We start from the raw sequence: 25,237 nt of genomic DNA, 5'->3' as shown, positions 1-25,237 counted from the left end.
CCCAATACCAGTCTATTATCTGATGACAGAGATATTCTGGTAAAATTTATCTAAGCAAAACATTCATACTTCAATTCAAAGGCAAAAACTTTTCTAAGAGACACATATGATTTCCTTGAGTTGGTGACTTAGCTGACCTAGATCAAGGGACATTATGAATTTTCCACTTGGAATTACAGATTTTTCTATTTTAAAAGCCACATAAAGATATTTAAAACTCTTATACCAAAAATTTGATAAAATTTAAGGTTTACTTTCTGACTTGAAGCTAATGTTTCTTGCCCGGGTATGTACTTGTTTCTAATTATCTCCATAAACTCTTAGAACCAGACATTCACATCACAGGTGCAAGCTACCAATCTGGGAAGGACCAGGGGATCCACTCAAGAAGATAATAAAGAGAAAAGGACCTAACCAGAGAGACAGGGGAGGGCTTACTGTACGATTTCCTTTTGTATTTGTACTTGTTTAAAATATTATTACTTGAGTTCTAATAGCTCTGGAGGCATTACTTTCGATACAGTAAAATAATTATGAAATGAGTATTAGGCCAATCTATTTGTTTAATACCATGGGGTTCTCAATTAAACCGTAAACAATCATGTGATCAGCAGGAAAGGATTGTTCCATATTTTTTGCTTTGTAAATTCCCAAATAAAGCTTTCCTTATCATGCAGAGTTTCTCAAGTAACTGAGAGCAATGTTTCATAGGTTTCCCATATTTTACTAGAGTCTTTAGACACACTTACATTTAAATCTTGGGGATTCATACAGTTCCTGAGAATCCTAGTCAACTCTATGGAATCTAAAATTCTTAAAGAAAAATATACTCTCTTATTTTAAAAGAATTAATTACAAACACGCACATATACACACATGCACAGAATGAAAGTTGTGTTTGTCTTAACAATACTACCACCTTCTACTTTTGCCAATTTCTAGTTTTGCCACTTGATTCCTAGTTGACCCAGATATAAACATACAGAATAACGTTTTCATATCACAGGTACCAGGATCAGCAGTTCATCAATCTTTTGAAGTGAACTGAGCAAAATAACAAACACACACACACTTAAGAGTCAATATTTATTCTGATTAATATTTTACAAAATTTTGACAGATTTTAATTTATGTAAGGAGAGCTAATTTATTAAACACTTTACAGGTTTTTCTTTCCACAGAATAACACGTTAAGTAGCAAAATAATACTTGGCACAGTTATAAATAAAGAATATAAAATAAAAATATTCATAGCTTAAGTATAATAATGATGCTGTTTTATGCCTATTAATATTTCAAATAAATTCCTGGGAACAAGAGAAATAAGGAAAAAAATTCCAAAGAAGTAATTCATGTTTAGAGCTGAGAAGTAAGTTCTTATTTGCTAAAAGTATCCAATTAAGCTGATATGAACTATTCCTCAAAGGGTCACCTTTATACACAACTTTAGAATGGGGTTAAACTGGTTCCAAACGTTAGGACCTATAAAACCCTCAGAAGGTACGCTGCTGCATAGTTGGCTCCTGACCATCTGACCATTTCTGAGTTATAGATTTCACTGGTGCTGAGATGGTTTAGTGCTAAAGCATTAACATTGCTAATATTTTCCATGTATACATCTACAGGGTTTTTTTTCTATTTAACTGAAAGACATTTCTTTCACACTTAAAAGAATATTGTACCATAAAGAAAGAACATGGTAACAACACTCTCATTCAAACTCTGAGAAAACCACCATTGTATTTGACTGTTAATAAAAAATGTTTCGATAAAAATTGCAACTGAGTCTTCATGTGAAGTGGCTCAAAATACAAAAAATTAAAACAAATTCTAGCCTTTTATAAATAACTTTGAATTTAAAAAGTATCTAAAATTTCCCCCAATCAGTAGTCAAAACTAGCAGAGGCATTTGTAAAGTTATCCAATTGTGTGCACTCTATGACAAAACGGCACGGTGCCATTGCCACCCCACACCCATCTCTTCCCTTCTCAAAAATAAAGCACGTATGCCAATTTTCTAATATTAAAACACTCACATACACTAAGTGATCTTTTTGATGTATGACTTATGGTCAAAGAAACTACTATATAAAAATGGTACTTGGAAATACTGAACGTCAACTATATACATTTCGCTGCTCCTCTTACTAAGGCAAGGGGCGGGTTTACCACTAGATTGCTTTAATACCTGTAATCTGCATTTTACAGAGAATACTAATTTTACCAAGCATCAGACATGCAGTGAACTTGCAGGGTATAATGCCTATTAACAGCAGTATTGAACATCACTAGAAGCTCATTAGTTATCTCCCTTTTCTTTTTGGTTGGATAAAATGAAATGAGCAGCTTTAAATACACGAACACATAGAGACACAAAGAGCAAACTATTCGATAAATTATTTATATACAGATACACAAGCTTTACACTGGTCTAGGATCTGCCATCAGTCTGGCCACCCTCTTCCCACTCTCCCCTGGCCTATCCCCTCTCACACATTTCCCACAGGTTGCTTGAACCACAGTTTGCTACAGCACTTAAAGAGGACTACACCAAGTCTCACTCTGTAAACAATATTTGTGGAAGCAGTGACTAACAGTTCACCATGAGAGTATGGAAATGCTGCAACAAAAATTGATCAGTGCATCATGTTTAACAATTAGAAAATCTTTCTGAAATTGTTTCAGACAGCATTAACAAATTTCAAAACATTCAACGCTGGGAAAACTGAAACAACCTTAGAGATAAATTCTTTCTGATAGGTCATTTTTTAAAAACCAGAATATACCATTAGCTTTTCTTTTATTCACGTCTATTATGTACAGAAATCATGCTCCAACTTTAGCTAGACTCCCATTATTCTGTCTATAATTTATTTTTGCAGTATATCCGTTTATCTCTATTACTGAGAATTTTGCATTAACTTGAAAATAGCTCAACTCTTAAAAATTGGACTATTTGCACATCAAATTAAATTCTAATTTATGCTTTACTGGATAGTGTGTGCTAGTATACATTCTATGAGGTGCATCATGCACTTAGTAGGGCTTTTAAGTTGAACAAAATAACATGACTTACTATACTCATGCAAGTGCTTTATTATCAGACCATAAAACCTTAGAGCAAGGTTACTACAAATTATTTCACTGAACTAGAAATATATCAGCACTTCAACAGCTGATAGCAATAAAATATTGTTAGCACATTTTTTTGGTGAACATTATTTTCCTGTGCCTCTGAAGACACATTACAGTAGATCCCTAATAAAACCACATGATTTTCATCACAGTATTTACATGTACATTCTAACACGTACATAATACTAGTCTGAATCAATTTAAGACAACTCTCTTGGAATTAAATGCAATACTAATAGTAGATTGCATTATAAAATTTAGCTGTATACCATAAATTTAGTTTTAGCTAGACTCGAACATTTCTGATCAGTAAACTATGTCTGTCAACAGAATAAGTTCGTTCTTTCCTCATGAAAAATGTTATGAGAACAAAACCAAAAAGCTGTATATGTTGTGAATTCCCACATTAAGAACCATTGAAATTCTTTTTAAGATCTTTATTCTTCCCAGAAGTGGCAGTGTGTTCTGTCCATGTTTACCTTCGTTAATAAAAGTGTTGAAAAAAAGACTGTAAAGTTCACTGTTAGCCCTACATATAGCATGCTATTTGTTCAAAGGATGTGGATTCGAGTGTGAGAGAGACACGGACAGACACAATTTTCAGGCACCACTCAGCAATATGCTTCAAAGGATAAAGATGTTGCTACACGAGCTGGTACCCAGATCCTGATATTTGGTCATATTCTATTGTATACTGCCTGGTCCAGTCCACGATAACAGGACGAAAGAGGCCACAGCATCGAAATTCAAAGAAGTCTATAATATTCCTTACACATCCATGGCTAAACACCCCCCGGCAAAAAAACAAAACAAAACACAGAAACAAACAGAAAACAGAAAAAGAAAAAAATAGTCTATTAGTATAGTAACTTAATATGAGTTTAACATAATTTTAATGTTAAATATATTTTTTCCAAACTTAAATACTCAGATTTTTTGTCAGAAAGAATCTGCTTATAACTCTAAGATATGTATACATTCATGTTTCTTCAGAGCTCTGACAACACTGATTTTTCTCTTGTGCTTATACCATGGGTTACACTATTATATTTTAAAGTTATTCAAACATCCATCTCTCATTCCTATGTAAAATAAAAATTTTCATAAAACCTTTCCTTGACTGGTAGCTCTTTGGCAAGGAGACAAACTATATCCAAAACTGAGAAAGTAAAAGACAAAATAAATATAAAATAGCATACATGTGAGAGTGTACCTAAGAGTAACAATTAAAAAAAAGAAATGTCAAGGGAAGTTCCTGGAATTTTAGAATTCAAGAATTTTAGAAACTTCAAGAATACCTTTGGAAAAGCAGTTAGTTTTACACATTATGTAATTATTATGCCAATGGGAGAATTCTCAAAACTGTTCAATTGGCTCTATTATTTTTTCTTTTAAAGATCTGAGTGCTTTCCAAAAGCATGCAACAATTAACAGCACCACAAAAGCTTGAAGGTAGCAGACAATTTGTTTGAGTAAAACTCAAAAAGTTTTAAATATTTCATATTATTAGGAAACTACTGTTTAACTCCAAACCGAATGCAAATTTCAAAATATATACATATATAAATAAAAGAATAGTACAATCTCTTCAATAAATGGTGTTGGGGAAACTGAACAGTCACATGCAAAAGAACTAAACTGAACCACTATCTTACACTATATACAGAAATTAACTCAAATGGGTTAAGACTTGAATTTATGAACTGAAAACAGAAAACAGAGATGGGAAGCTCCTTGACGTTAGTCTTGGTGATGAATTTTTGAATCTGACACCAACAGCAAAGGTAACAAAAGCAAAAATAGATGAGACGACATTAAACTAAAAAGGTTCTGCCCAGCAAAGAAAACCATCAACAAAATGAAAAGGCAACCTACTGAACGGGAGAAAATACCTGCAAATCATATATCTGATAAAAGGCTGATATCCAGATTATATAAAGAACTCACACAACTCAAAAGAAAAAAGCAAATAATCCAACTAAAAACAGACAATCTGAATAGACTGATGGCCAAGAGACATGAGAAGACATTCAACGTTACACTAATTGTTAGAGAAATGCAAATCAAAACCACCATGAGACAGATACTGCCACATACTTGTTAGAATGGCTATTATCAAAAAGATAGGAAAGCAAGAGTCGGGGAGGATACAGAGAACCCTGTGCACTGCTGGTGGGGACATAAATCGGTGCAGCTACTACAGAAAACAGTATGGAGGTTCCTCAAGAATTAAAAACAGGACCACCATACGATTCAGCAATTCCACTTCTGGGTACTTTTCCAAAGAAAATGAAAACACTAGCTTGAAAAGATATATATGCACCCAACGTGTTCCCTGCAGCATTATTTACAACAGTCAAGATATGGTAACAGTCTAAGTATCCATCAATGGATGAACGGTTTTTTTAAAAAATGTGATACACACACACAATCAAACAAAATCCAGCCACTGTAAAGAAAAAGGAAATCCAGCCATTGGCAATGACATGGATGGACCCTGAGGGCACCATACGTGAAGTCAGACAAATATGACATTATCTCACTCACTTTGAATATAAACAAACCTGAGCTCAGAGATACAGAGAACAGACTGTGGAGGCCAGAGACTGGGAGTGGGGGCAGGCAAATGTGTAAGGAGGTTCAGAACATACAGACTCCCAGTTCTGTATAAGGAGCCCTGGGAGTGCAACGTAGAGCATGCTGACGACAGTCTGTGTCCTACTGCACGTTTGAAAACCGCTGAGAACAGATCTTACAAGTTCTCATGACAAGAAAAAGTTTTCCAACTATTTATGGGGACAGATGTTAACTAGATTTTAATGGTGATCACTTTGCAATGTTCACAAACATCAAGCCATTATGTTGTACACTTCAAACCAATATAATGTTGTATGTCAATTACACTTAAAGTTAAAAAGAAAAAAGAAAATTAGGTGTGTGGAAATTTTTATGTCATTCAAACAGCAAATAAAATAAGTAATCTGGGACTTCCCTGGTGGTCCAGTGGCTAAGAATACACGCTCCCAATGCAGGGGGCCTGGGTTTGATCCCTGGTCAGGGAACCAGATCCCACATGCTGCAACTCAGAGTTCACATGGTGCAACTAAAGATCCTGAGGATCCAGTACAGGCAAATAAACAAATAAACATTAAAAAATAATATGTAATCTGAAGCAAAAAGGAGCTGCCCGAGAGTCTAAGAAATTTCCCTAAAGAACGAATTTCAAGCAATTGTATTTCTAAAAATCTTATTTCAATTTTCTTGATACATTCATTTTTGAATGAAAATGTATAAATTGATGGAAATGTTAAAGAACAAATACTAAATGTTAGTAGGTCAATAAAGTTTGAATTGTATAATTAAAGGGAAAAGTGAAATCTTGGTATTTATGTTTTACAAGCTATTTTATACATGGCTAAGTAAAAGAAATATTCCCTATTTCCTATCTTATTGCCACTTTAAAAGAAAATACTTCTCTTTGATGTACTCATTAGATATTTGCTTAGTTTAGTTAGTAAGGAATTTCTTGAAGGAACTTCAAGAGAAAATATTAAATCCACAGAAATGTACGTACTTGAATGGACTTTCAATAGACGTTGTTGTGACTTTAAAGTGCTTGTACCTCCTGGCATTCATTCTTTCATTTGTAGTGATACCTAAACATGATATCTAAGAGGCAAAAGAAAGCAAACCATTAAGTCTCTGAATATTTAATATAAAATAAATGAAAATTAATTCCCAGGATTAGGATGGAAAAAAAAATGATGAAGTCTGTTTTTGGTTTTCCGTCAGGAGACATCAAGCTAATGTACAAGAGATCATCTGTCTCTATGAAAAGCAGCTAGTTAAATAGAGAAATAATTTTTAAACAGGTTACCTGGCATTGTGTATGTGGAGAGATGGACATTAAGTACATACTTCTACTCCATCAGCTCCTTTAAGCAGGAGATTTTTTTAAAATCCTAATTAAAAGGAAAGGGCTTCCCAGGTGGCTCAGTGGTAAAGAATCCACCTGCCAATGCAGGAGATGCAAGAGATGCAGGTTTGAACCCTGGTCAGGAAGATCCCCTGAAGAAGGAAATGGCTACCCATTCCAGTACTCTTGCCTGGAAAATTCCATTGGGTAAAGTAACCTGGTGGGCTACAGTCCATGGGGTTGCAAAGAGTCAGATATGACTGAGCACACACAGAGAAAATCCATGTGTATCAGTTTTATTAATTAAATTAAGAAAAAAAGTCTTAATTAAATTAACTTTAAAAATTAAGTTAAAAAAACCTCTTGAATAAATACTGATATTTGCAGGTAATAAAATATTACTATTAAAACACATACAAAATTAATGGCACCATTAATCTAAGCTCACAGTATGTAAATCAGCAAAGACAGAAACAATAAGCTTTGTTAAGAGTAGTACTGAAAGTCAGAAGTTCCTAATATAAGAAGATGGAGGAGAGGTGGAAAGACAGAGGGGAGAAGAAAGGAACAGCAAACTGAAAATTTTAACTCTTGAAAGAATTTTAATTATTGAAAAGTAGGAGTGGTTATAAAGAGGATACACTATCGTCTTTTAAGCAAGGAGTGAATTTTTAAGAGTTCTCGGCACACTAAAGAATAACTCATTTGCACATACCTGATACATTTGACACATGAGTAATACAGCCACCCACATGAAATGGAAAACACTGTTCAGAAACATCCAGAACATCCAAGGTGAGCAGGTGGCAATTTGAGTAATGTATGTCCAAAATCCATCCTTGGTGTAGCTGGTCTCACAGTGCAGTCCCCAGTCTAAAATCAGAGCACAGGTACTCAGATTTACTTGACAATCATCCAAGCCCCTTGTGGGTGATTTTGTGGTAGGTACCACTTAGAAAACATGACCTAAGAATTAAATTAAATTAAATTAAATTTAACTGATGACTCTCAATGCAAGTATTTTTGTACTCATAAATAATTCCCTTATCCCCTAATGAAAAAACATAAAGAACAGAAAGCAGCAGCCAACCTTAAAAACAAACAAGCCTGTCCTGTAACAACAGTTTTTATCTGACTGGTACTGCATACATAGAATATATAAAAACACGTCCTTTATACAAAGATAAGGTGATATATACATGTGAGACTTCTTTGGAGGGAAGGCATATAATACAAGATCACCTTGGGAAGGAGAGCTTTTTCCAAAACAAAATTTACTCAGAGAGCCGCTGCCAAAAAGAACTGATGTTATTGCTGGACTATGCTCTTTCTTAGGGGTGTTGGACTGCCAGAAATTAGGTAAAGATCTCTGATCAAAACTTTCTCTCTGTTCATCTCTATTTGAGGAACTAGCCTCCTTTTTCATTATGGTATTAATAATAAATATTCTTAATATCTGTGGGAGTAGGAAGACTAGGAAATCATCCAAGACTTATTTTCAAGTCAGTATCTAATACGTCTTCACGCTAAGTACCAACAAGCCCTGAAGGACAGTAACTAATATTTTCATTCAAATTCTTTCTGTTCTCAGTGCAATAAAAGCCTATTATTTCTTCTAAAATACTAAACCATATAATCAGTGAATGATAACTTATTTTTAACCTTTTAAATATTCTCCAATAGACAATAATTATACCTTACTCTTCAAAATATTTCAAGTTCTGTGAAAACTGAACTTCAACTATATTTTCCCAGCTGTTTGATAAGAAAGAGCAATTAGCATAATCAAAAAATTTACAAACTACTAAAGTAAAGCAAGCATGCAATGTGAAAAATCTTGGTGTATTTTACCCAGAAGCTTTTCAAAGCCTATTAAAAGATAATTAACTGATACTTCTGTTGCTTATACTCTACTGAATATGTTTGATAGTTCTCTACTATTTTTTCATTGTAGTGAATTGCCTCAGTTAAAAGACATTTGTCATTATCGTATTTTTTATTAATATGGTAAAGCATAAGTTTGCAACATTTGCTTTAAGAAGATAAAAGGTACTAACTGTACTCACAAGAAATACAACCATAAATCATCCAGCAGATCATAAAAAGCAAGAAGAACAGGTAGCCCATAAAGTATCTATGGTTGCCTGCACCTAGAGAACAAAACAGAAGCAATTTCTTCCAGCTAAGAAGAAACAACCAGACACATACTTAGAGATGAGGTTGAGGTGGGGAAATGCCATGAAAAGTGAGATACACATTGGACAATAATCACATACGTTATTTTATAAAATGATCGAGAAAACAGTTGTTTTAATGAAAGGCTTTAAATAAAAGAATGCTCACAATTACACACAAAGATGTAGTGACTGCAGTGAAATGCATTCTGAAGTCAAAAGTCTTAATGAACCAACAATCACAATATTGAGCTTTGATTCCACTGTGTGTTTTGAGGTTTAAACAACCCTATTTTATCTTTACTTTTATAAACTTTATAATCCAGCTTTTTAAAGGTTTCTCTCCAGGAGTCATACAATCTTTGTAACATCTCCCAGCTGTCCCTCATAAAATCTCCATAGTCATCTCTGAGGCCACTTAGTCCACTTCCTTAGACTGTGCCGTTCTCAACACTGAGGTATGCAGAGTTCTTATCTGTCATTTTTCTTTGCCTCTGTACATAGCAATCTTGTAGCAATTTTTAATTGTCTAACTTTCTCTAGTTTAACTAAAAGACAACACAAGCTGCCTCTTGACCGATTTCACTGTTGTCCAATGGAGAAAACAAGAAAGAGGAGGCACCACAGAGAACTGATAAAGAAATTATATCAGTCTTTCCTAGACACTGATTTTATGATGTCTTTCCCCTCTCTCACAGCTGAGCTGATGTACTGCCAACAAGGAAATAATTAGGGGAACGAGGGGTGTTGCGTGGTGCAAGAACGAAGCTTCTACATCTACTTTAATATTGTACTCCATTAGTTACCTAGAGCAATATAAATCAACAATATATTTAGAAATCACTAGTAAAACTTACCTACACAGTTCCCCACCCATGGGCAATGATGGTCAAATTTCGCTATACAGCGGTTGCACACACCACAGTGTTTGGACCTTACTGGTTTCCGTATCTGTCAACAGGCATGTGAAAAGATTACAAAAGGCACTGGACCTAAGACAGAAAAGCTGAACATTTTCTCAGAATACAATCATGAAAAAGACAAGGTTTCCAAAAGAATAGATCCAATCAAAAATCATTCTTGTTTAATAAAATTTCAACTGCAACAACAAAGATGCAAAAGGCTACACTAAAATATAAACTTGCTGTGTGGACAGTCAAACAAACAAACACAAACTCCTAAGGTGGGGCAGAACCATCAATTTACAAAAATAAGAATCAAATACCAATCTGTTATTGCAGTGAATGTTACTATATTTAATTCAAAACCCTGAAATTCCTCAAATATCACTATTTTGGCTTCTTAATGAAAATCTATCATAGTGAATGATACTGGTTGCTGCTTAATAAAATGACTGTTCCTTAGTAACAGGAAGGTCGTTAGAAGTGAATAAAAGCAGCTCTTAAAATTCAAATCATTAATGTCTTCCCAGAGTTAACATATCTAGCAAAAAAACAAAAACAAAAAACAAAAAAAAAACAACCCAGTAAGTGCTCGCATCTTTCAGAGCCTCCTCGGATCTCAGATTAAGGTACAGCATTTTTCCCTGCTGAACTGCAAGACCATTATCTAAGAAAATACAACATGCTTGTGAAGTTTAGGCAGTCCCTGTTTGTTCTAAAAAACAAAAAATACATTATACAGCTCCTGACAGGCAATAAAGAATTCATTTTCATGATGCCTTCTGTTTTAAATGTTGTGAAATGCTTTTCTCTCCATTACTCTAAAGCGGTCAAGTGAATATAAGAACTCATTAGTGATCTTCAAAGAGCTGTTAGTCCCAACGCTGGATACATGACAAGAGCTAGAGGAAAAACACTTGCTAGAAGCAAATTTCATAATACCCTTCACTGGTGGTTCAACAAAAGCACTGTCATTTCCCCAGCACTCTACATAAGGTTCTACATGATTCTGAGGGCACTAAGAAAAAGGCATAGGTGCATTATGTGGCTCTTACATGTACTAAGATAATCTGTGGACCCAAGAAAAGGCTAAGTTATTCTTCACCACAGATGTGAGACTAAATCTATCAGCAGAAAGAAGTAGGATAGACCAAACAACTTCTACCCTAACTTGCAGCTCTCAGCTAAGTCTCCTCTTTGAGCAACAGTTATGAAGGGATTCTGCACAAAAACTGACACAAGCAATTCATTTTGAGGAAATTCTGATTTACGTATGTCTTCTCACCTATTTGTCAAAGTGAAGGATATCCATATAATTACAAATACCTCTGTCAATTTGAATCATTTTATAACACAACATGCTCTTGATTTTACAATACCAAATTATCTATCCAGAACTACAGCTTATCTTAACATAAAACATAATGAAAACATTTATGCTATAATGACAAAAGTAGTCTTGTTCTTGCCATCAGGTATTTACTTAACAATGAAACTGTACTGAGCAACTCTATGTAAAACAATCTGTTTGACATATGGCAAAAACATCAGCAATGTATACTTGACTTTATGGAACAGAATAATATGTTCATAGAATAGTAGAATATAAAAATGTTCTAAACATTAAGAATACAATTCTACAAATCACCCGTTGTAAAGCACAGAAACAAAAATCTTTTTAAAGCATGTTTTAAAATACAAAAGAATCAGTACTCTAAAGTTGTTACCCAAAATAAAGCACTATAGTGAAAATCCAAAATCATAACTGTTTGTCAAAGAATGTTAAGTCAAACTTAAAAGAATCTTTAGAACTAGAGCTTAGTTTCAAAAACTCATTCCAGAATCCTCAACTAAGTCGATTATTTCATTATTATTAAGATGTTAGTTCAGTTGTAGTGTATAACTTACAGGTATAAAAGAACATATAGTTTCAAGCAATGATTTGGGGACATTCCCATCTCCGTACAGAGAAACATGGTTTACTCAGGAACACTATATGCCACAGAAACGCTGTGGCAGTCCATACATTTTCCACAGGAACTAATCACAAAAATCTAGCAGAAAATCACCAAAACACAAAACCGTACTATTACCTATGACCTGGCTGAATATGATAACTTTTACTGTCAATGATAAAAGAGTGCTCTGATTTGCATAAAGACTCTAACACAGATGGATAACTGCTCTGATGTTGTCTTACAGATTACCTAATTTCCCATCATGGCCTTTAAACATAAGAAACTAGGATAACAGCATATTAGGGAATCAGTAAACTTTTGATTTTAAATACTTTATTAATTAGTTTTTTGTTGAATTACATCCTGAGAAAAAAAGAATGAATACAAATGAAGGGCAACACTGAGTCGGAAATGCAGTTAAGGTATAACATCAGGGGGAACAAGAACACTGGGAAGAAGGTATCTTTTCACCATCTTTCCTCCTGTCCCATGATCTAAAAGCCTTCTGGCTGGGGGATCATGAAATGTGCTCAGTGAAAGACACTGTCCTGGTTTCCCAAACTCTCTATGCTATGCCACTGCTGAGGGAAAAGGAGAGAGGGAAGAAAAAGAAAAAAATACTACCAAACAGGTACTGCAGAATATACTGAGGTCCAGACTTCCTGTCTCTGCAAGTTCAACTATTGTCTGTGAATTAAAAAAAAAAAAAAACACAAAAACTTCATTCAAAACAGAACAATATTCATCAACTATTGTTCCATCAATATGAGTATCAATACACACTACTAAATATAGATAACCAACAAGGACCTACTGCACAGCACAGGGAAGTATACTCCATATTTTGTAATAAACTATAAGGGAAAAGAATCTAAGAAAGAATATTTTATTTCTCAGATTACATATATAAAACTCAGTGATTCGGTTATACACAACTCAATCATTGTGCTGTACACCCAAAACGAAAACAACACTGAAAACCAACTATACTCAATAAGAATATTTATATGAGTATCAACAAACACACATTTAGTTTTAACCAAGGTTTTCAGCTGAAAATAATAAATTTCTTCACTTACTTCTGTTATTTTACTATAATTTGAATACAGAAATTTTATTGGATATATGAATGAAGCAACCCTAAACTTAACGGGAATAAAACTAAATTATGTAAGAACTAGTCTGCATGGGTTTTGATGATTAAGAGATAAATGTAAACCTGAATCCAAAAAAGACTCAACTCTTCAGAGCTAGACTATGACTTAAGAAAACCTGGCAAATCAATTAGCAGTAAATGTCTGAAGAATACCGGAACGTAAGAGCAGCGTTCTTTATGCAGCATAGAGAGGGGTAGACTGTAAGAAACTGCTAGTGTTTTCATCAACTGTGGATAGAATAACTCATCAGGATTTGTTCTGTTTTCAAGGACTTAAAATAATTTAACTGCCTCTGGTCTAATTCTCTACTTAACACGACCTCTTTGGATTATAAATTCGGCTTCCTAAGTACCTGGGCCATAGATGAGGGGTGCCCTGGATCATATATACAAATATGTTAGCTATTAGAACAATTTACCTATACTATCAACCAGTTTTCTGGCCTTCTAGTTTACACGGTCTTTTAACAAGCATTTATTTAATGAATGCAAATTTATTTGCTGAAGTTTTACAGAGATGTTTAAAATACTGTATTAGTCCCTCAAAACAATCATAATCCTTAGAAAGGAGAGAAACGTGAAATTTTAAAGTGCCATTTTAAAATGTCATGGAAGTGTAAGGCCAGGCATCTCAAGAGCACCAACTCTATACATAATCTCAGATTGGTTTGAAATTCCCAGTTTCTTTGTACTCTCGTATCTGCTAAAAATACTGATAATCTGGCAATAAAACACATGTAACTAGTTAGGTTGTATCTTGCTACCTTTTTCTTTTGTTCTTCTGTGGCTTTAATAATCCCTGGATCTGATTTCCAAGATTTCCCAAAATTGTAGAAAAGTGCAATACTGTTGGCAAGGAATGGAAGATGGATAAATAGAAAATTGAGATGTGCCTAAAGTTAAGGAATCTAAAGAAGCAATGAAAACTAGTTATTACTATAGGTAAACTTATAATCTGTAAGGTTTTATCACACATACAAAGAAACCTAGAAAAAAGTACAAGATGGTTTATTACATCAAAATGAATTCCATCTATACATGCTAGCCTATTACATCACAACAAATACATTTTCCATTGTGCTCATAAGTAAACGCAAAAAACAACGTCAACTGCTTACAAATTTTAAATCACGTAGGGTAAGTTTATCTGACACTTTTTTAAAGTCAGTGAATACATTATTTTTAAATGATCATTACTTCTTTTGACAAAAACGAGGGACGTCTCATGTCCAAAGTAATTAGCATATTACTTTATCTATATTCATTAAAATCTACCAAACATTTAGATATCATACCCATATATTTAGAAGATTGTTTTTACATTCTCTTCATTGCCATTTTTTCCCACATTCAAGTTGACTTTAATTTTAGAAAAAGTATTTATAAACTTGCTTAAAACAGAAATACTATCTTTGGTTACATTTTCCTTCCTAATAAAAACATAATAAATGTGCCAGGCATTTATAAATGTTAAGTGAAGAATCAAAGACTATTTTCAATAACACTGGGAAAAATAAAGCAATGTTGCTAGAGCAACACATCTTTGAGGCACAAAACACACCATTTCCAAGATTTGACACAGGTACAAAAGCTGTCCACGAAAGTGCCCGTGAGAATGGTGCCGTCCCTGTACCAGGAAAGAAAGGAAAGGCCTCTCACAGAAGTCTGCGATGGACGCTGATGACAGGCGTCTGTTCACATGCTGACTGCACTAACCGTTCATGCCCACCCATCCTCCCACACGTCTGCGGGCCACACTCCCACCAACTGACTGCCGCAGCCCAGATCTTTGACTTGTTATTCTTCACAAATGTACCATTGGTCTAAAAGGCATGGAGATTCCTACTCTGCTCATTTGTTAGGTCTTCATTATTTATGAAGGCCCCTAAGTACACGTTAAAAAAAAAAAAGATTTAGTAAAACATGTATGCTAGGAATTCCCTGGTAGTCCAGGGGTTAGGACTCCACACTCTCTTTGCCAAAGGCCTGGGTTCAATCCCTGGTGGGGGAACTAAGATCCCACAGACTGCAGGATGCAACCAAAGAAAAAAAGTGTATGCTTTTCTCGTGTTTAAAAAAATTTTTTTTTATGTAGTACAAGTATCATATAAATATGCTGTAAGATTTTTAGACATTATTATGTATACACACTCTCTACATTTCTCATGGAAGCACAGGTTAAGAAAGAACAGTTTCGTGAATGAAACAAACCTGTCTTTGTTTGGTAAATACCAAAACACCACCCAACCACTTAAAATACAGGAGGAACAAAAAGGAAGAAGAAAGAGTAGTTAGTACCAGCTGCCACATATAAAAGTGATTTTCTTGCTCCAGTCCCCTGTTTACCTCCACCTTCCACCATCCTCATTCTCCAAAATCCATGGGAACAGCCAGCACAGAATACACAGAAAGCCAAATTTCCAGCTCTTTCAACAGCCAAAAAATAAATAAAATAAAAAATAAATAAAGCCTAAGAATATAGCTGGATAAATGTTATGTGCCAAGAATGCTGAATGGTGGCATTTTTCAGTGCAGAATCTTTATTATAACAGTTTCAAAAACTGCTAACATATGTAATAAATATATCTATCAGATTCTTGTTGTTCAGTCGCTCAGCCATGTTTGACTCTTTGCGACCCCATGATCTGAAGCCTGCCAGGCTCCTCTGTCCATGGGATTTCCCAGGCAAGAATACTGCAGTGGGCTCCCATTTCCTTCAGGGGACCTTCCCAACACAGGGATTAAACCCATGTCTCCTGCATTGGCAGGCAGATTCCTTACTAACTGACTCACCTGGGAAGCCCACATGCCATTTAGGCTGCACAAAAACCCAATGATAAAGCTTGCTGCCATCCCCATGGCAAAACCGAGGCAAAGGTTAATCAAGCAGTCTAAGATTAAAGAATGGATTAGAGATGGAGCTGGTATTTAAACCTAGGCTCTTACTACATATGCTATCCTGCCTCTCCAAAGTACTCTACAGAATATTCTGAGTCATTAAACATTATGGGAACAATGATCACATCCACCTCTGATTTAAGAAGCTTAAGACCTGATTGAAAAATAATTTATTTTTAGATACAGAATTCCTAATAACCTATTTCAAAAGTTTGTCAACACAATAAACAGTAGACTATATTATTTATGACAATGAATTTTAGAGTTGTATGATAATTACAGAAGAAGTATGAACAAAATTTTCAAATAAAAGTGCAAGGAAATCACAAACCTCACTACCAGAAATAACCACAGCTAAAATTACATGTGCTCACGTCCAGCTCTTATCATTCACACATTCTAAAATTAGAATCTCTCTGTAAATACAATTTTGTATTTTTTATTTGTTACAAGTATGAGCCCACATCACTAAGTCTTAGAAAAGCATTTTAACGGATATTTTATTGTCTACCACATGTCGGGTAACTGATAAATCTATCCTCCTATTCAGGTTATTTCCATTTTTTCCCTATAAATGGTACAATGATAAACTTCTTTGTAAGTAAACCTTTGATCTGATCTCTTATTATTTCCTTGTAAAAATTATGGTCAGTGTATAATATAGGGCATTTGAAGATATACTGTATCAGGTCAAAGAACTGGGTTCTATACCAGACTCTCAATAATTACCTGGCTATGTAACTTTGAGCAAAGCATACAACTTCTACGAACCTCAATTTTTCAATCAGTTAGAAAACAGCATTATGATTTGTAAGTTTTTTTTTTTTAATCTCAAAGAACTGTTCTGAGAACCAAGTAAAATAATATATCTGAAGAACTATAAATCAAATAGAATTTATTTATTATAACAAATGGTTTATATGAATATGACTCATTATTACCACAAAAACACTGAAGATGAGTAACATATGAGAAACTAAAATAACTTATATACAGTTGACCCTCATGTCTACTAACTAAAATTTATTTGTAAACCCAAAACCAATATTTAGAATGCTTCTGCAGTCATTTGTGAATATGTGCAAAGTAACAATAAACATGAGTTGCCTTATGCACACATTTCCAGTTGAGCTAAACAAGGCCAATACTTTGCCTTCTTGTTTAGCATTTGTGTGCTTTTTGTTGGTGATTTTGCTGTTTAAAATGGTCTCCAAGTATAGTGCTTAAGTGCCATCTGAAGTTCCTAAGCAAAAGTTGATATACGGACTATATAAAACTCTCTGGCATAAAGTTTTCACTATTTGTAATTTACTAATTATCCTGCTTTTCTCTACTTATATGCAAACAGATTAACAGTACAGCAACAGTCTAAAATATTTTGAGATGTGAATTGGATTATTTTTTTGGAATATTAAACTTACTGTCCGATTTAGGAAGCCAAGTTAGAAAATATGTCTGGAATAGTAGTCATTTCAGAGGTCAGTGCTTTTTATAAATTTAAAATAGATGAGGTACTGAAAATGAGCAGTTATGTTTTACTCATTAAATAATCCAATAAGATAATTCTAATGCTTAATGAATCTCTGAAGAACAATTTTTATATCAAAGTGTAATACAGGCCCAGAATGAGCTAGTAAAAACTGCAAGTGAAAACATTTCAATAGACACTATGCTAAGAAAGTATTTTAAAAAGTAATCCTATAATGCTGTGAAAATTAAGAATTAGAAGCACAGTTATAATTCTGCGGCTCAGTTTCACAAAGAAATAAGCATATTTTGTTTTTGTCTAATACACAGGACAACTTAACAAAAAGAATGCAATATTATAATATGCAAGACTGTGAAGTGAAATCAGGTATCAGTAATAATATTGTTCAGAACAGTTAAAAGTCACTGAATACTGCATACCATTTAAAATATCATATACTTTTCATATTGATAGTAATGTTCTGAAGAATGATTTAAGACATCAAACATGTACCCTAATTATAATGAAACAGGCCGTCTTACTGATTTTTTCTATTAAAACATCAAAAGCTGACATTGTCCTTATTTCTTAGATGTACACACGTGCACGTACAAATGTACAATGTCAAATTATACTATTTTTTAAAAGTGCATCAAAAAAAAAAACAAGCAAACAAAAATAGTACATCGAAATAATTTGCTGAATTTAGCAAACATCTGAAGATATACCACTAAAGGCTTTTCACAAGCAAAAGAGAAAATTAACTGCTATCTATCACGGCAGAACAGTAATAAGTGTGACAGTAAGAAAATATGCAGAGAAAATGACACTAAAACATGAAAATCACAACTCAGGACAAAGGTGCAGAATGTGTTAGAGAATCAGACAAATATGTGTTTCTGCTCTACTTTACTAGAGACTAGCTGTGTGATCTTGGGAAAAAACAACAGATTAACCTGTTTAAACCTAAGTTTTCTCATCTATAAAACTGAGACAACAATATAAACGTAATAGGATGTGTAGTAAATGGAACACACAGTATTTAGGAAAATGCCCTTAAAAAACTCAATTAATGGTCACTACTATCGATATTATTACTACTACTGATGTTATTAAAAGCAGCTTTGAAAAGCAATTTATTAAATATGAAACATTTAAAAATACATTAGTTCATACTTATTTTTCTAATAAAACTGTTTTATTCTAGTATATAGTGAGTAGCTCAGCTATGTTAAATTATTAAACATTTGTTTAAATAACAAACAAAAATTGTTTTAGATAAGACCTTTATGACCAAAGGATATCATTCCAAAACCAGAAGAACCACGTCACATACATCCAAAATTTGGTTGCCAAATATATTCCAAGGGGCAATGCACTATGCATTGAATGATCAAAAAAGGATCTGTAAAACACAAGTTTTATAAAATGTGAACTCTATATTTCATTGTAGAAATGACTATTTATTTATTTAAATGAAAATTACATCTATTCCGCATAGTAAACTTTTAACAAAACCCAGAAATTCAGGATGCTTAAATACAAAGGCTGTTTTCCATGGTGATCAGTAACACATGAAGGCACAGCTAAATGACTCAAGTCTGAAGCTACTTTTAATTCATCAAGAATTAGAATTATATTCTATATACTTTCCAACTTTAGAATTTCATTGTATTCCTATTCTTTTAAATAAAAAACCCACTTTAGCATATATAGTAACTCTATCATCCAGCTTACTACTCACCAAAGGCATGTTATAATTTTAACAAATGAGTGCAAAGTGAAGTGAAGTGGCTCAGTTGTGTCCGACTCTTTGCAACCCCATGGAGGAGCCTACAACGCTCCTCCGTCCATGGGATTTTCCAGGCAAGAGTACTGGAGTGGGGTGAGTAGTGCAGTGGGTTGCCATTTCCTTCTCCAGGGGATGTTCCCAACCCGGGGATGGAACCTGGGTTCTCACATTGTAGGCAGATGCTTTACCATCTGAGCCACCAGGGAAGCCCAAAGCAATCCCTGAGTTTTTCACTGCATCATTATTTCTCCTCACCTCACATTCCCACTAAGCTTTCAGCACATCTTTTCAAAGAGAATGAACAAGCTAGTTTGGAGGAATTAAAGGTCATTATTTACAGCATTTAGAATTCAGGAAAAAATAAACGCTGATAAATTTTATTAAACACTAAGCAGGATCAGCCATCCATGTACTTGCTAAGAAGGCAGAATTGGTGAATTCTTACTTACACCTCTTGGTGAAAGTAAACACTAAAATAAGATTAAGTTTCTTCCTGAGAGTTACCACACTGGTGCACTACCATTCACTCTCATCTCTGTGAATTATTTCCAGAACTCTCTTGTGAAATTCTGGTAAAGACAAAGTACTAAAGGAATGGAAATTAGGTGGGAAATTCTGGATCATAAATAACTTCCTAGTTTGCTGGATGGGCAATTTTAGGGCGATAGGATCTAAGGAAAAGAAGCAAACAGAACAAACACAATGTTTAGAGAACAAAGGAGAAAATCTTAAAAAATAACTGAGCCCACTTCATAGGCTTAGACTCTTCATACGCTTAGATGTCCCCTGTGCTACAACTACACCTCTTTCTTGCATACTGCCTATGACCAAAGAAAATTTAATTTCTATGGAAAGGTAAGCTCAGGCATTATACTTATCCAGAAATAAGCAATATATTACATGCAGAGTTCAGCGAACTCGCATTCATGTCTACTGAAATGTTTTAAAACTGTATTTTAGCCTTAAAAACGTTAGACTTGGTCACTAAAAGTACCTTTACAGTCATTTTTCACAACAATGTTAAAAACGTTAAAGATGTCAGATATAAATTTGCCAAAAATTCTTTAACATTAAGATCAAACATGTTACATGAAGGCAGTGTTCTAAATATACATTTTATATTATTAATATAACATTAATAGCCAGGTGCAAATTATGATTTTTACCTTTCTGGTTAAAAATACAGTTAAAAACAACACACTTACTTTGAAAGAAACTGTACTGTAGCCCAAACACCACCATACATTAGCCCTTTAATGAGCCAAGAATCAATATTTAGGTCTGCTATAAACCCAACCAGCCAAATAACTAGGAAAGGCGTTCCCAGCATTACTTTCTGCCGAAATTCCTGGACAGAAAACAAACAAAAAAAAACACAAAGTTTTTCATGTTTCAAGTAACCTCAGTGTGAATCACTGTCACCTTTGTGAAAACACAAAGCAGGGGTGAGATTATCAAATACACCTACTATGTGCGGAAAGTATTCAAGGTGCTAGTCTGTCTTCTAGAAAGAGGTATTAAATAAACAATTTAAAAGTACTTGGTTGAAGTTGTGGAAAATGAGAACAGAAGTTATAAGAGTGGGTTTATACAGTCAGATACAGAAGACAGCAGGTACCACCTGCTAACACATGGATGGGCTAAAAAACAGTTTATGATAATCCTACCCGATTTTAACAAGTGCATTGACATCTAAGGAGACAAGGGCAACCAGAATGACTGAAGGTCCAACAGCTGTATCAGATAAGGAAAACAGTATGTTTAACCTGGAGAAGATATTTTGAATGATACATGTAAATAGTATATTAAAATACCAAAGTAAAAGAATAAAATCAATTTTATTTACAGAGTCCCAGAGATCATAGAACGGAGATGATGTGCCTCTGAACACATATCAAAGTACAGGGCTTAAAACTTCAGCTGTAGTACCATTTTATATTTGTACTGGTCTGTTAGAAATACTCGTAAGTATAAAACCTGTCTGCTTCCTTCTAACAGCTATTACAACCATATCTTTGGAGCAACACACAGTCTATTGCCTCTCCTACGTAACAGCCCTTCACAGACTTGTAGGCAGCTATTAAGTCTTTCGAGTTACGTTCAGTTCAGTTCAGTCACTAGGTCGTGTCCGACTCTTTGCGACCCCGTGAATCACAGCACACCAGGCCTCCCTGTCCATCACTAACTCCCGGAATTCACTCAGACTCATGTCCATCGAGTCGGTGATGTCATCCAGCCATCTCATCTTCTGTCTTCCACTTCTCCTTTTGCCCCCAATCACTCCCAGCATCAGAGTCTTTTCAAATGAGTCAACTCTTCCCATGAGGTGGCCAAAGTACTGGAGTTTCAGCTTCAGCATCAGTCCTTCCAATGAACACCCAGGAATGATCTCCTTTAGGAGGGACTGGTTGGATCTCCTTACAACCAAGGCACTCTTAAGAGTCTTCTCCAACACCACAGTTCAAAAGCATCGATTCTTTGGCCCTCAGCTTTCTTCACAGTCCAACTTTCACATCCATACGTGACCACTGGAAAAACCATAGCCTTGACTAGACGGACCTTTGTTGGCAAAGTAATACCTCTGCTTTTCAATATGCTGTCTAGGTTGGTCATAACTTTCCTTCCAAGGAGTAAGCATCTTTTAATTTCAAGGCTGCAATCACCATCTGCAGTGATTTTGGAGCCCAGAAAAATAAAGTCTGACACTGTTTCCCCATCTATTTGCCATGAAGTGATGGGACCAGAAGCCATGATCTTCGTTTTCTGAATGTTGAGCATTAAGCCAACTTTTTCACTCTCCTCTTGCACTTTCATCAAGACGCTTTTTAGTTCCTCTTCACTTTCTGCCATAAGGGTGGTGTCATCTGCGTATCTGAGGTTCTTGATATTTCTTCTGGCAATCTTGATTCCAGCTTGTGCTTCATCCAGCCCAGCATTTCTCGTGATGTACTCTGCATATAAATTAAATAAGCAGGGTGACAATATACAGCCTTGATGTACTCCTTTTCCTATTTGGAACCAGTCTGTTGTTCCATGTCCAGTTCTAACTCTTGCTTCCTGACCTGCATACAGGTTTCTCAAGAGCCAGGTCAGGTGGTCTGGTATTCCCATCTCTTTCAGAATTGTCCACAGTTTATTGTGATCCACACAGTCAAAGGCTTTGGCATAGTCAATAAAGCAGAAATAGATGTTTTTCTGGAACTCTCTTGCTTTTTCCATGATCCAGTGGATATTGGCAATTTGATCTCTGGTTCCTCTGCCTTTTATAAAACCAGTTTGAACATCTGGAAGTTCATGGTTCACATACTGCTGATGCCTGGCTTGGAGAATTTTGAGCATTACTTTACTAGTGTGTGAGATGAGTGAGTTATGTTAGAAGACAAAATTAGATACTACAGTTGTGATCTAACAAAGCTCAGAGTGTAAATATTATTCTCCTCATCGAATATTTACCTTTCTGAAGGCCAAGATTTTTTTAGCACCCCTTTCATACCATTGGCCTCTAATGAAATAAACACTTTTTTCATATAAATGACTATTTTCCCCAATTCAGTCACTGTAATTCATATAGTGAACTAATTGTGTAATTTTAACTTAGACTAATAAGTAAACATATCAACTTCAGAGTTTAATTTTATGCTGTTGTGAAATGTCATCCTTTCAATTTCTTTTTTATCTCTATTATGTGTGAGTTTTGTATCAAGACATTAGAGAACATATAATTGGGAAGAGTATATGAGTAAGGGTGCATAAAGGTGCGACAGAAGGTGAACGCGTGGCATTTGAAAAAGTATTTTCTAAAACTATCTTTAATCTGGTTTGTTTTTAGTCAAGACATTTGTTTCACCCCAGCAATGGGCACATGTTTGTCCTTATTAAAAATTAAGACAATTTATATACAGTGAAATTCAGCCTTTTCTGTGTCTACTTCTGTGAGTTTTGATGAACATACAGTTGCGTAACAAGCATGAATATCGAGACACAGCACAGCCCCAGCAAGCCCCACAATAGCTTGTGCCACGAGGCGCAGCCCTGGTCGCCCATAGTCTGATATCTGTCCTTTGACTTTTTCCTTTGCACGCATGTCACATAAAAGGGATCATACTGAATGCAGTCTTTTGAGTCTGGTTTCTTTCACTTAGGTAATGCATCTGACATTCATCCATTTGTTTCGTGTATCAGTAGTAAGTTCCTTTTGAATGCTGAGCAGTATTCCATTACAGAATTTAACACAGCCTGGCTATCCACTCCCCACCTGAGAGACTATGCTGGTCCCCAGTTTCTGACTGTAAATGAAGCCATCATAACATTTACATATAATCTTTTGCATGAACATCAGCTCATTTCACCTGGTGAAAAACCTACATGTTTGATTCCTGGATGTTTTTCAAGCTGCCATTTAATACACATATTACAATACTGTAAAGATGTAACAGTGATATGCTGCTTTTATAGCTACAGAAAATTTTATTTTATATTTGATTACAGAATTTTTCAATTATATAGTAAATCTGAAGGGATTTTGAAGTGACTCTACCACCCAGATTCAATCTAGTTCTTTAATTACACTTTTTGTTTTTAAATAATTGCAATTTTTAATATGGTTTAAAAACTGATGTACAGTTAATTTACAGTGTTGCATTAGCTTCAGGGGCACAGCAAAGTAATTTCAGTCACACATATAAAGGAATATTTATATATATATTTTTTCAGATTCTTTACCATTGTAGATTATTACAAGACACTGAACATATTTCCCTGTGCTATAGAGTAGGCATTTGTTGTTTATCTACTTTATACAGAGTAGTGTGTATTTATATAACTATATATAATATATACATATAATAACTAATTTACCTCCCCCCACCCGCTATTATCCTTTCTGGTCACAGTACGTAAGTTTCTTTTCTATGTCTGTGAGTGTATTTCTATTTGGTAAAGATGTGCATTTATATTACTTTTTAAGATCCCACACATAAGTGATCTTGTATATTTGTCTTTCTCTGACTTAATGTGGTTTCTAGGTTCATCCATGTTGCAGCAAATGGCATTAGTTCATTTTTTATGGCTGAGTAATATTCTACTGTGTATATATACCGTTCTTATCTTATTTAGGCTGCTTCCATGCCTTGGCTATTATAAATAGTGCTGCTATGAAAACTGGGGTGTATGTATCTTTCTGAAATAGAGTTTTATCTGGATATATGCCCAGGAGTGGGATTGTTGGATCATATGGTAACTATTTTCAGTTTTTTTAGGAACCTCCACACTGTTCCCCATAGTGACTGTACCAATTTACATTCCCACCAAAAGCATAGGAGAGTTCCCTTTTCTCCACACCCTCTCCAGCATATATTATTTGTAGACATTTTAATGATGCCCATTCTGATTAGTGGGCTTCCCGGGTGGGACTAGTGGTGGCAAAGAATCCACCTGCCAATGCAGGAGATGTAAGAGAGATGGGTTCAATCCCTGGGTTGGGAAGATCCCCTGGAGGAGAAAATGGCAACCTGTTTCATATTCTTGCCTGGAAAATTCCATGGACAGAAGAACCTGGTGGGCTACAGGTTCCATGGGGTCACAAAGAACCGGACATGACTGAGCACACAGGAGAAAGAGGAACATAGGTGGGAGTGGGATTAGGCGACAGGGTGCTCTGCTGCCAATCTGGGAACATGCAAATATATACTGACTGGTGTGAAGTGGCACCTCACTGTAGTTTTGACTTGCATTTCTCTAATAATAAGTGATAAAGAGCACCTTTTCACGGCCACCTGTGTGTCTTCTTTGGAGGAATGTCTATTTAGGTCTTTCACCCATTTTTTTGATTGGGTTTTT

General features: G+C 34.9%; 1 protein-coding gene across 6 annotated transcripts in view; it reads right to left on the bottom strand.

Moving 5' to 3' along the window:
* Nucleotides 1-1,072: 1,072 nt before the first annotated feature.
* Nucleotides 1,073-25,237, bottom strand: part of ZDHHC17 (zDHHC palmitoyltransferase 17) — a 99,911-nt gene continuing 75,746 nt past the window's right edge. For 3 of the 6 annotated variants that reach the window (XM_086398800.1, XM_086398805.1, XM_086398806.1), the window contains 9 exons: nucleotides 20,605-20,747; nucleotides 18,912-19,012; nucleotides 14,006-14,130; nucleotides 12,710-12,772; nucleotides 10,083-10,176; nucleotides 9,118-9,201; nucleotides 7,767-7,924; nucleotides 6,710-6,804; nucleotides 1,073-3,917 (listed from right to left, as the gene is read on the bottom strand). In XM_086398800.1, coding sequence (XP_086254926.1) covers nucleotides 3,779-3,917; nucleotides 6,710-6,804; nucleotides 7,767-7,924; nucleotides 9,118-9,201; nucleotides 10,083-10,176; nucleotides 12,710-12,772; nucleotides 14,006-14,130; nucleotides 18,912-19,012; nucleotides 20,605-20,747 — 1,002 coding nt within the window. In that variant the 3' untranslated portion in view covers nucleotides 1,073-3,778. The remainder of the gene's footprint in view (nucleotides 3,918-6,709; nucleotides 6,805-7,766; nucleotides 7,925-9,117; nucleotides 9,202-10,082; nucleotides 10,177-12,709; nucleotides 12,773-14,005; nucleotides 14,131-18,911; nucleotides 19,013-20,604; nucleotides 20,748-25,237) is intronic. The other 3 variants (XM_086398801.1, XM_086398803.1, XM_086398804.1) reach the window with 3 other exon arrangements.

This window comes from Bos grunniens, chromosome 5, assembly GCF_055505025.1.
Source record: "Bos grunniens cultivar Pamir isolate PY7600 chromosome 5, Bosgru_T2T1.0, whole genome shotgun sequence".
Taxonomy (NCBI): domain Eukaryota; kingdom Metazoa; phylum Chordata; class Mammalia; order Artiodactyla; family Bovidae; genus Bos; species Bos grunniens.
This window is presented reverse-complemented; position numbering and strand designations above follow the sequence as displayed.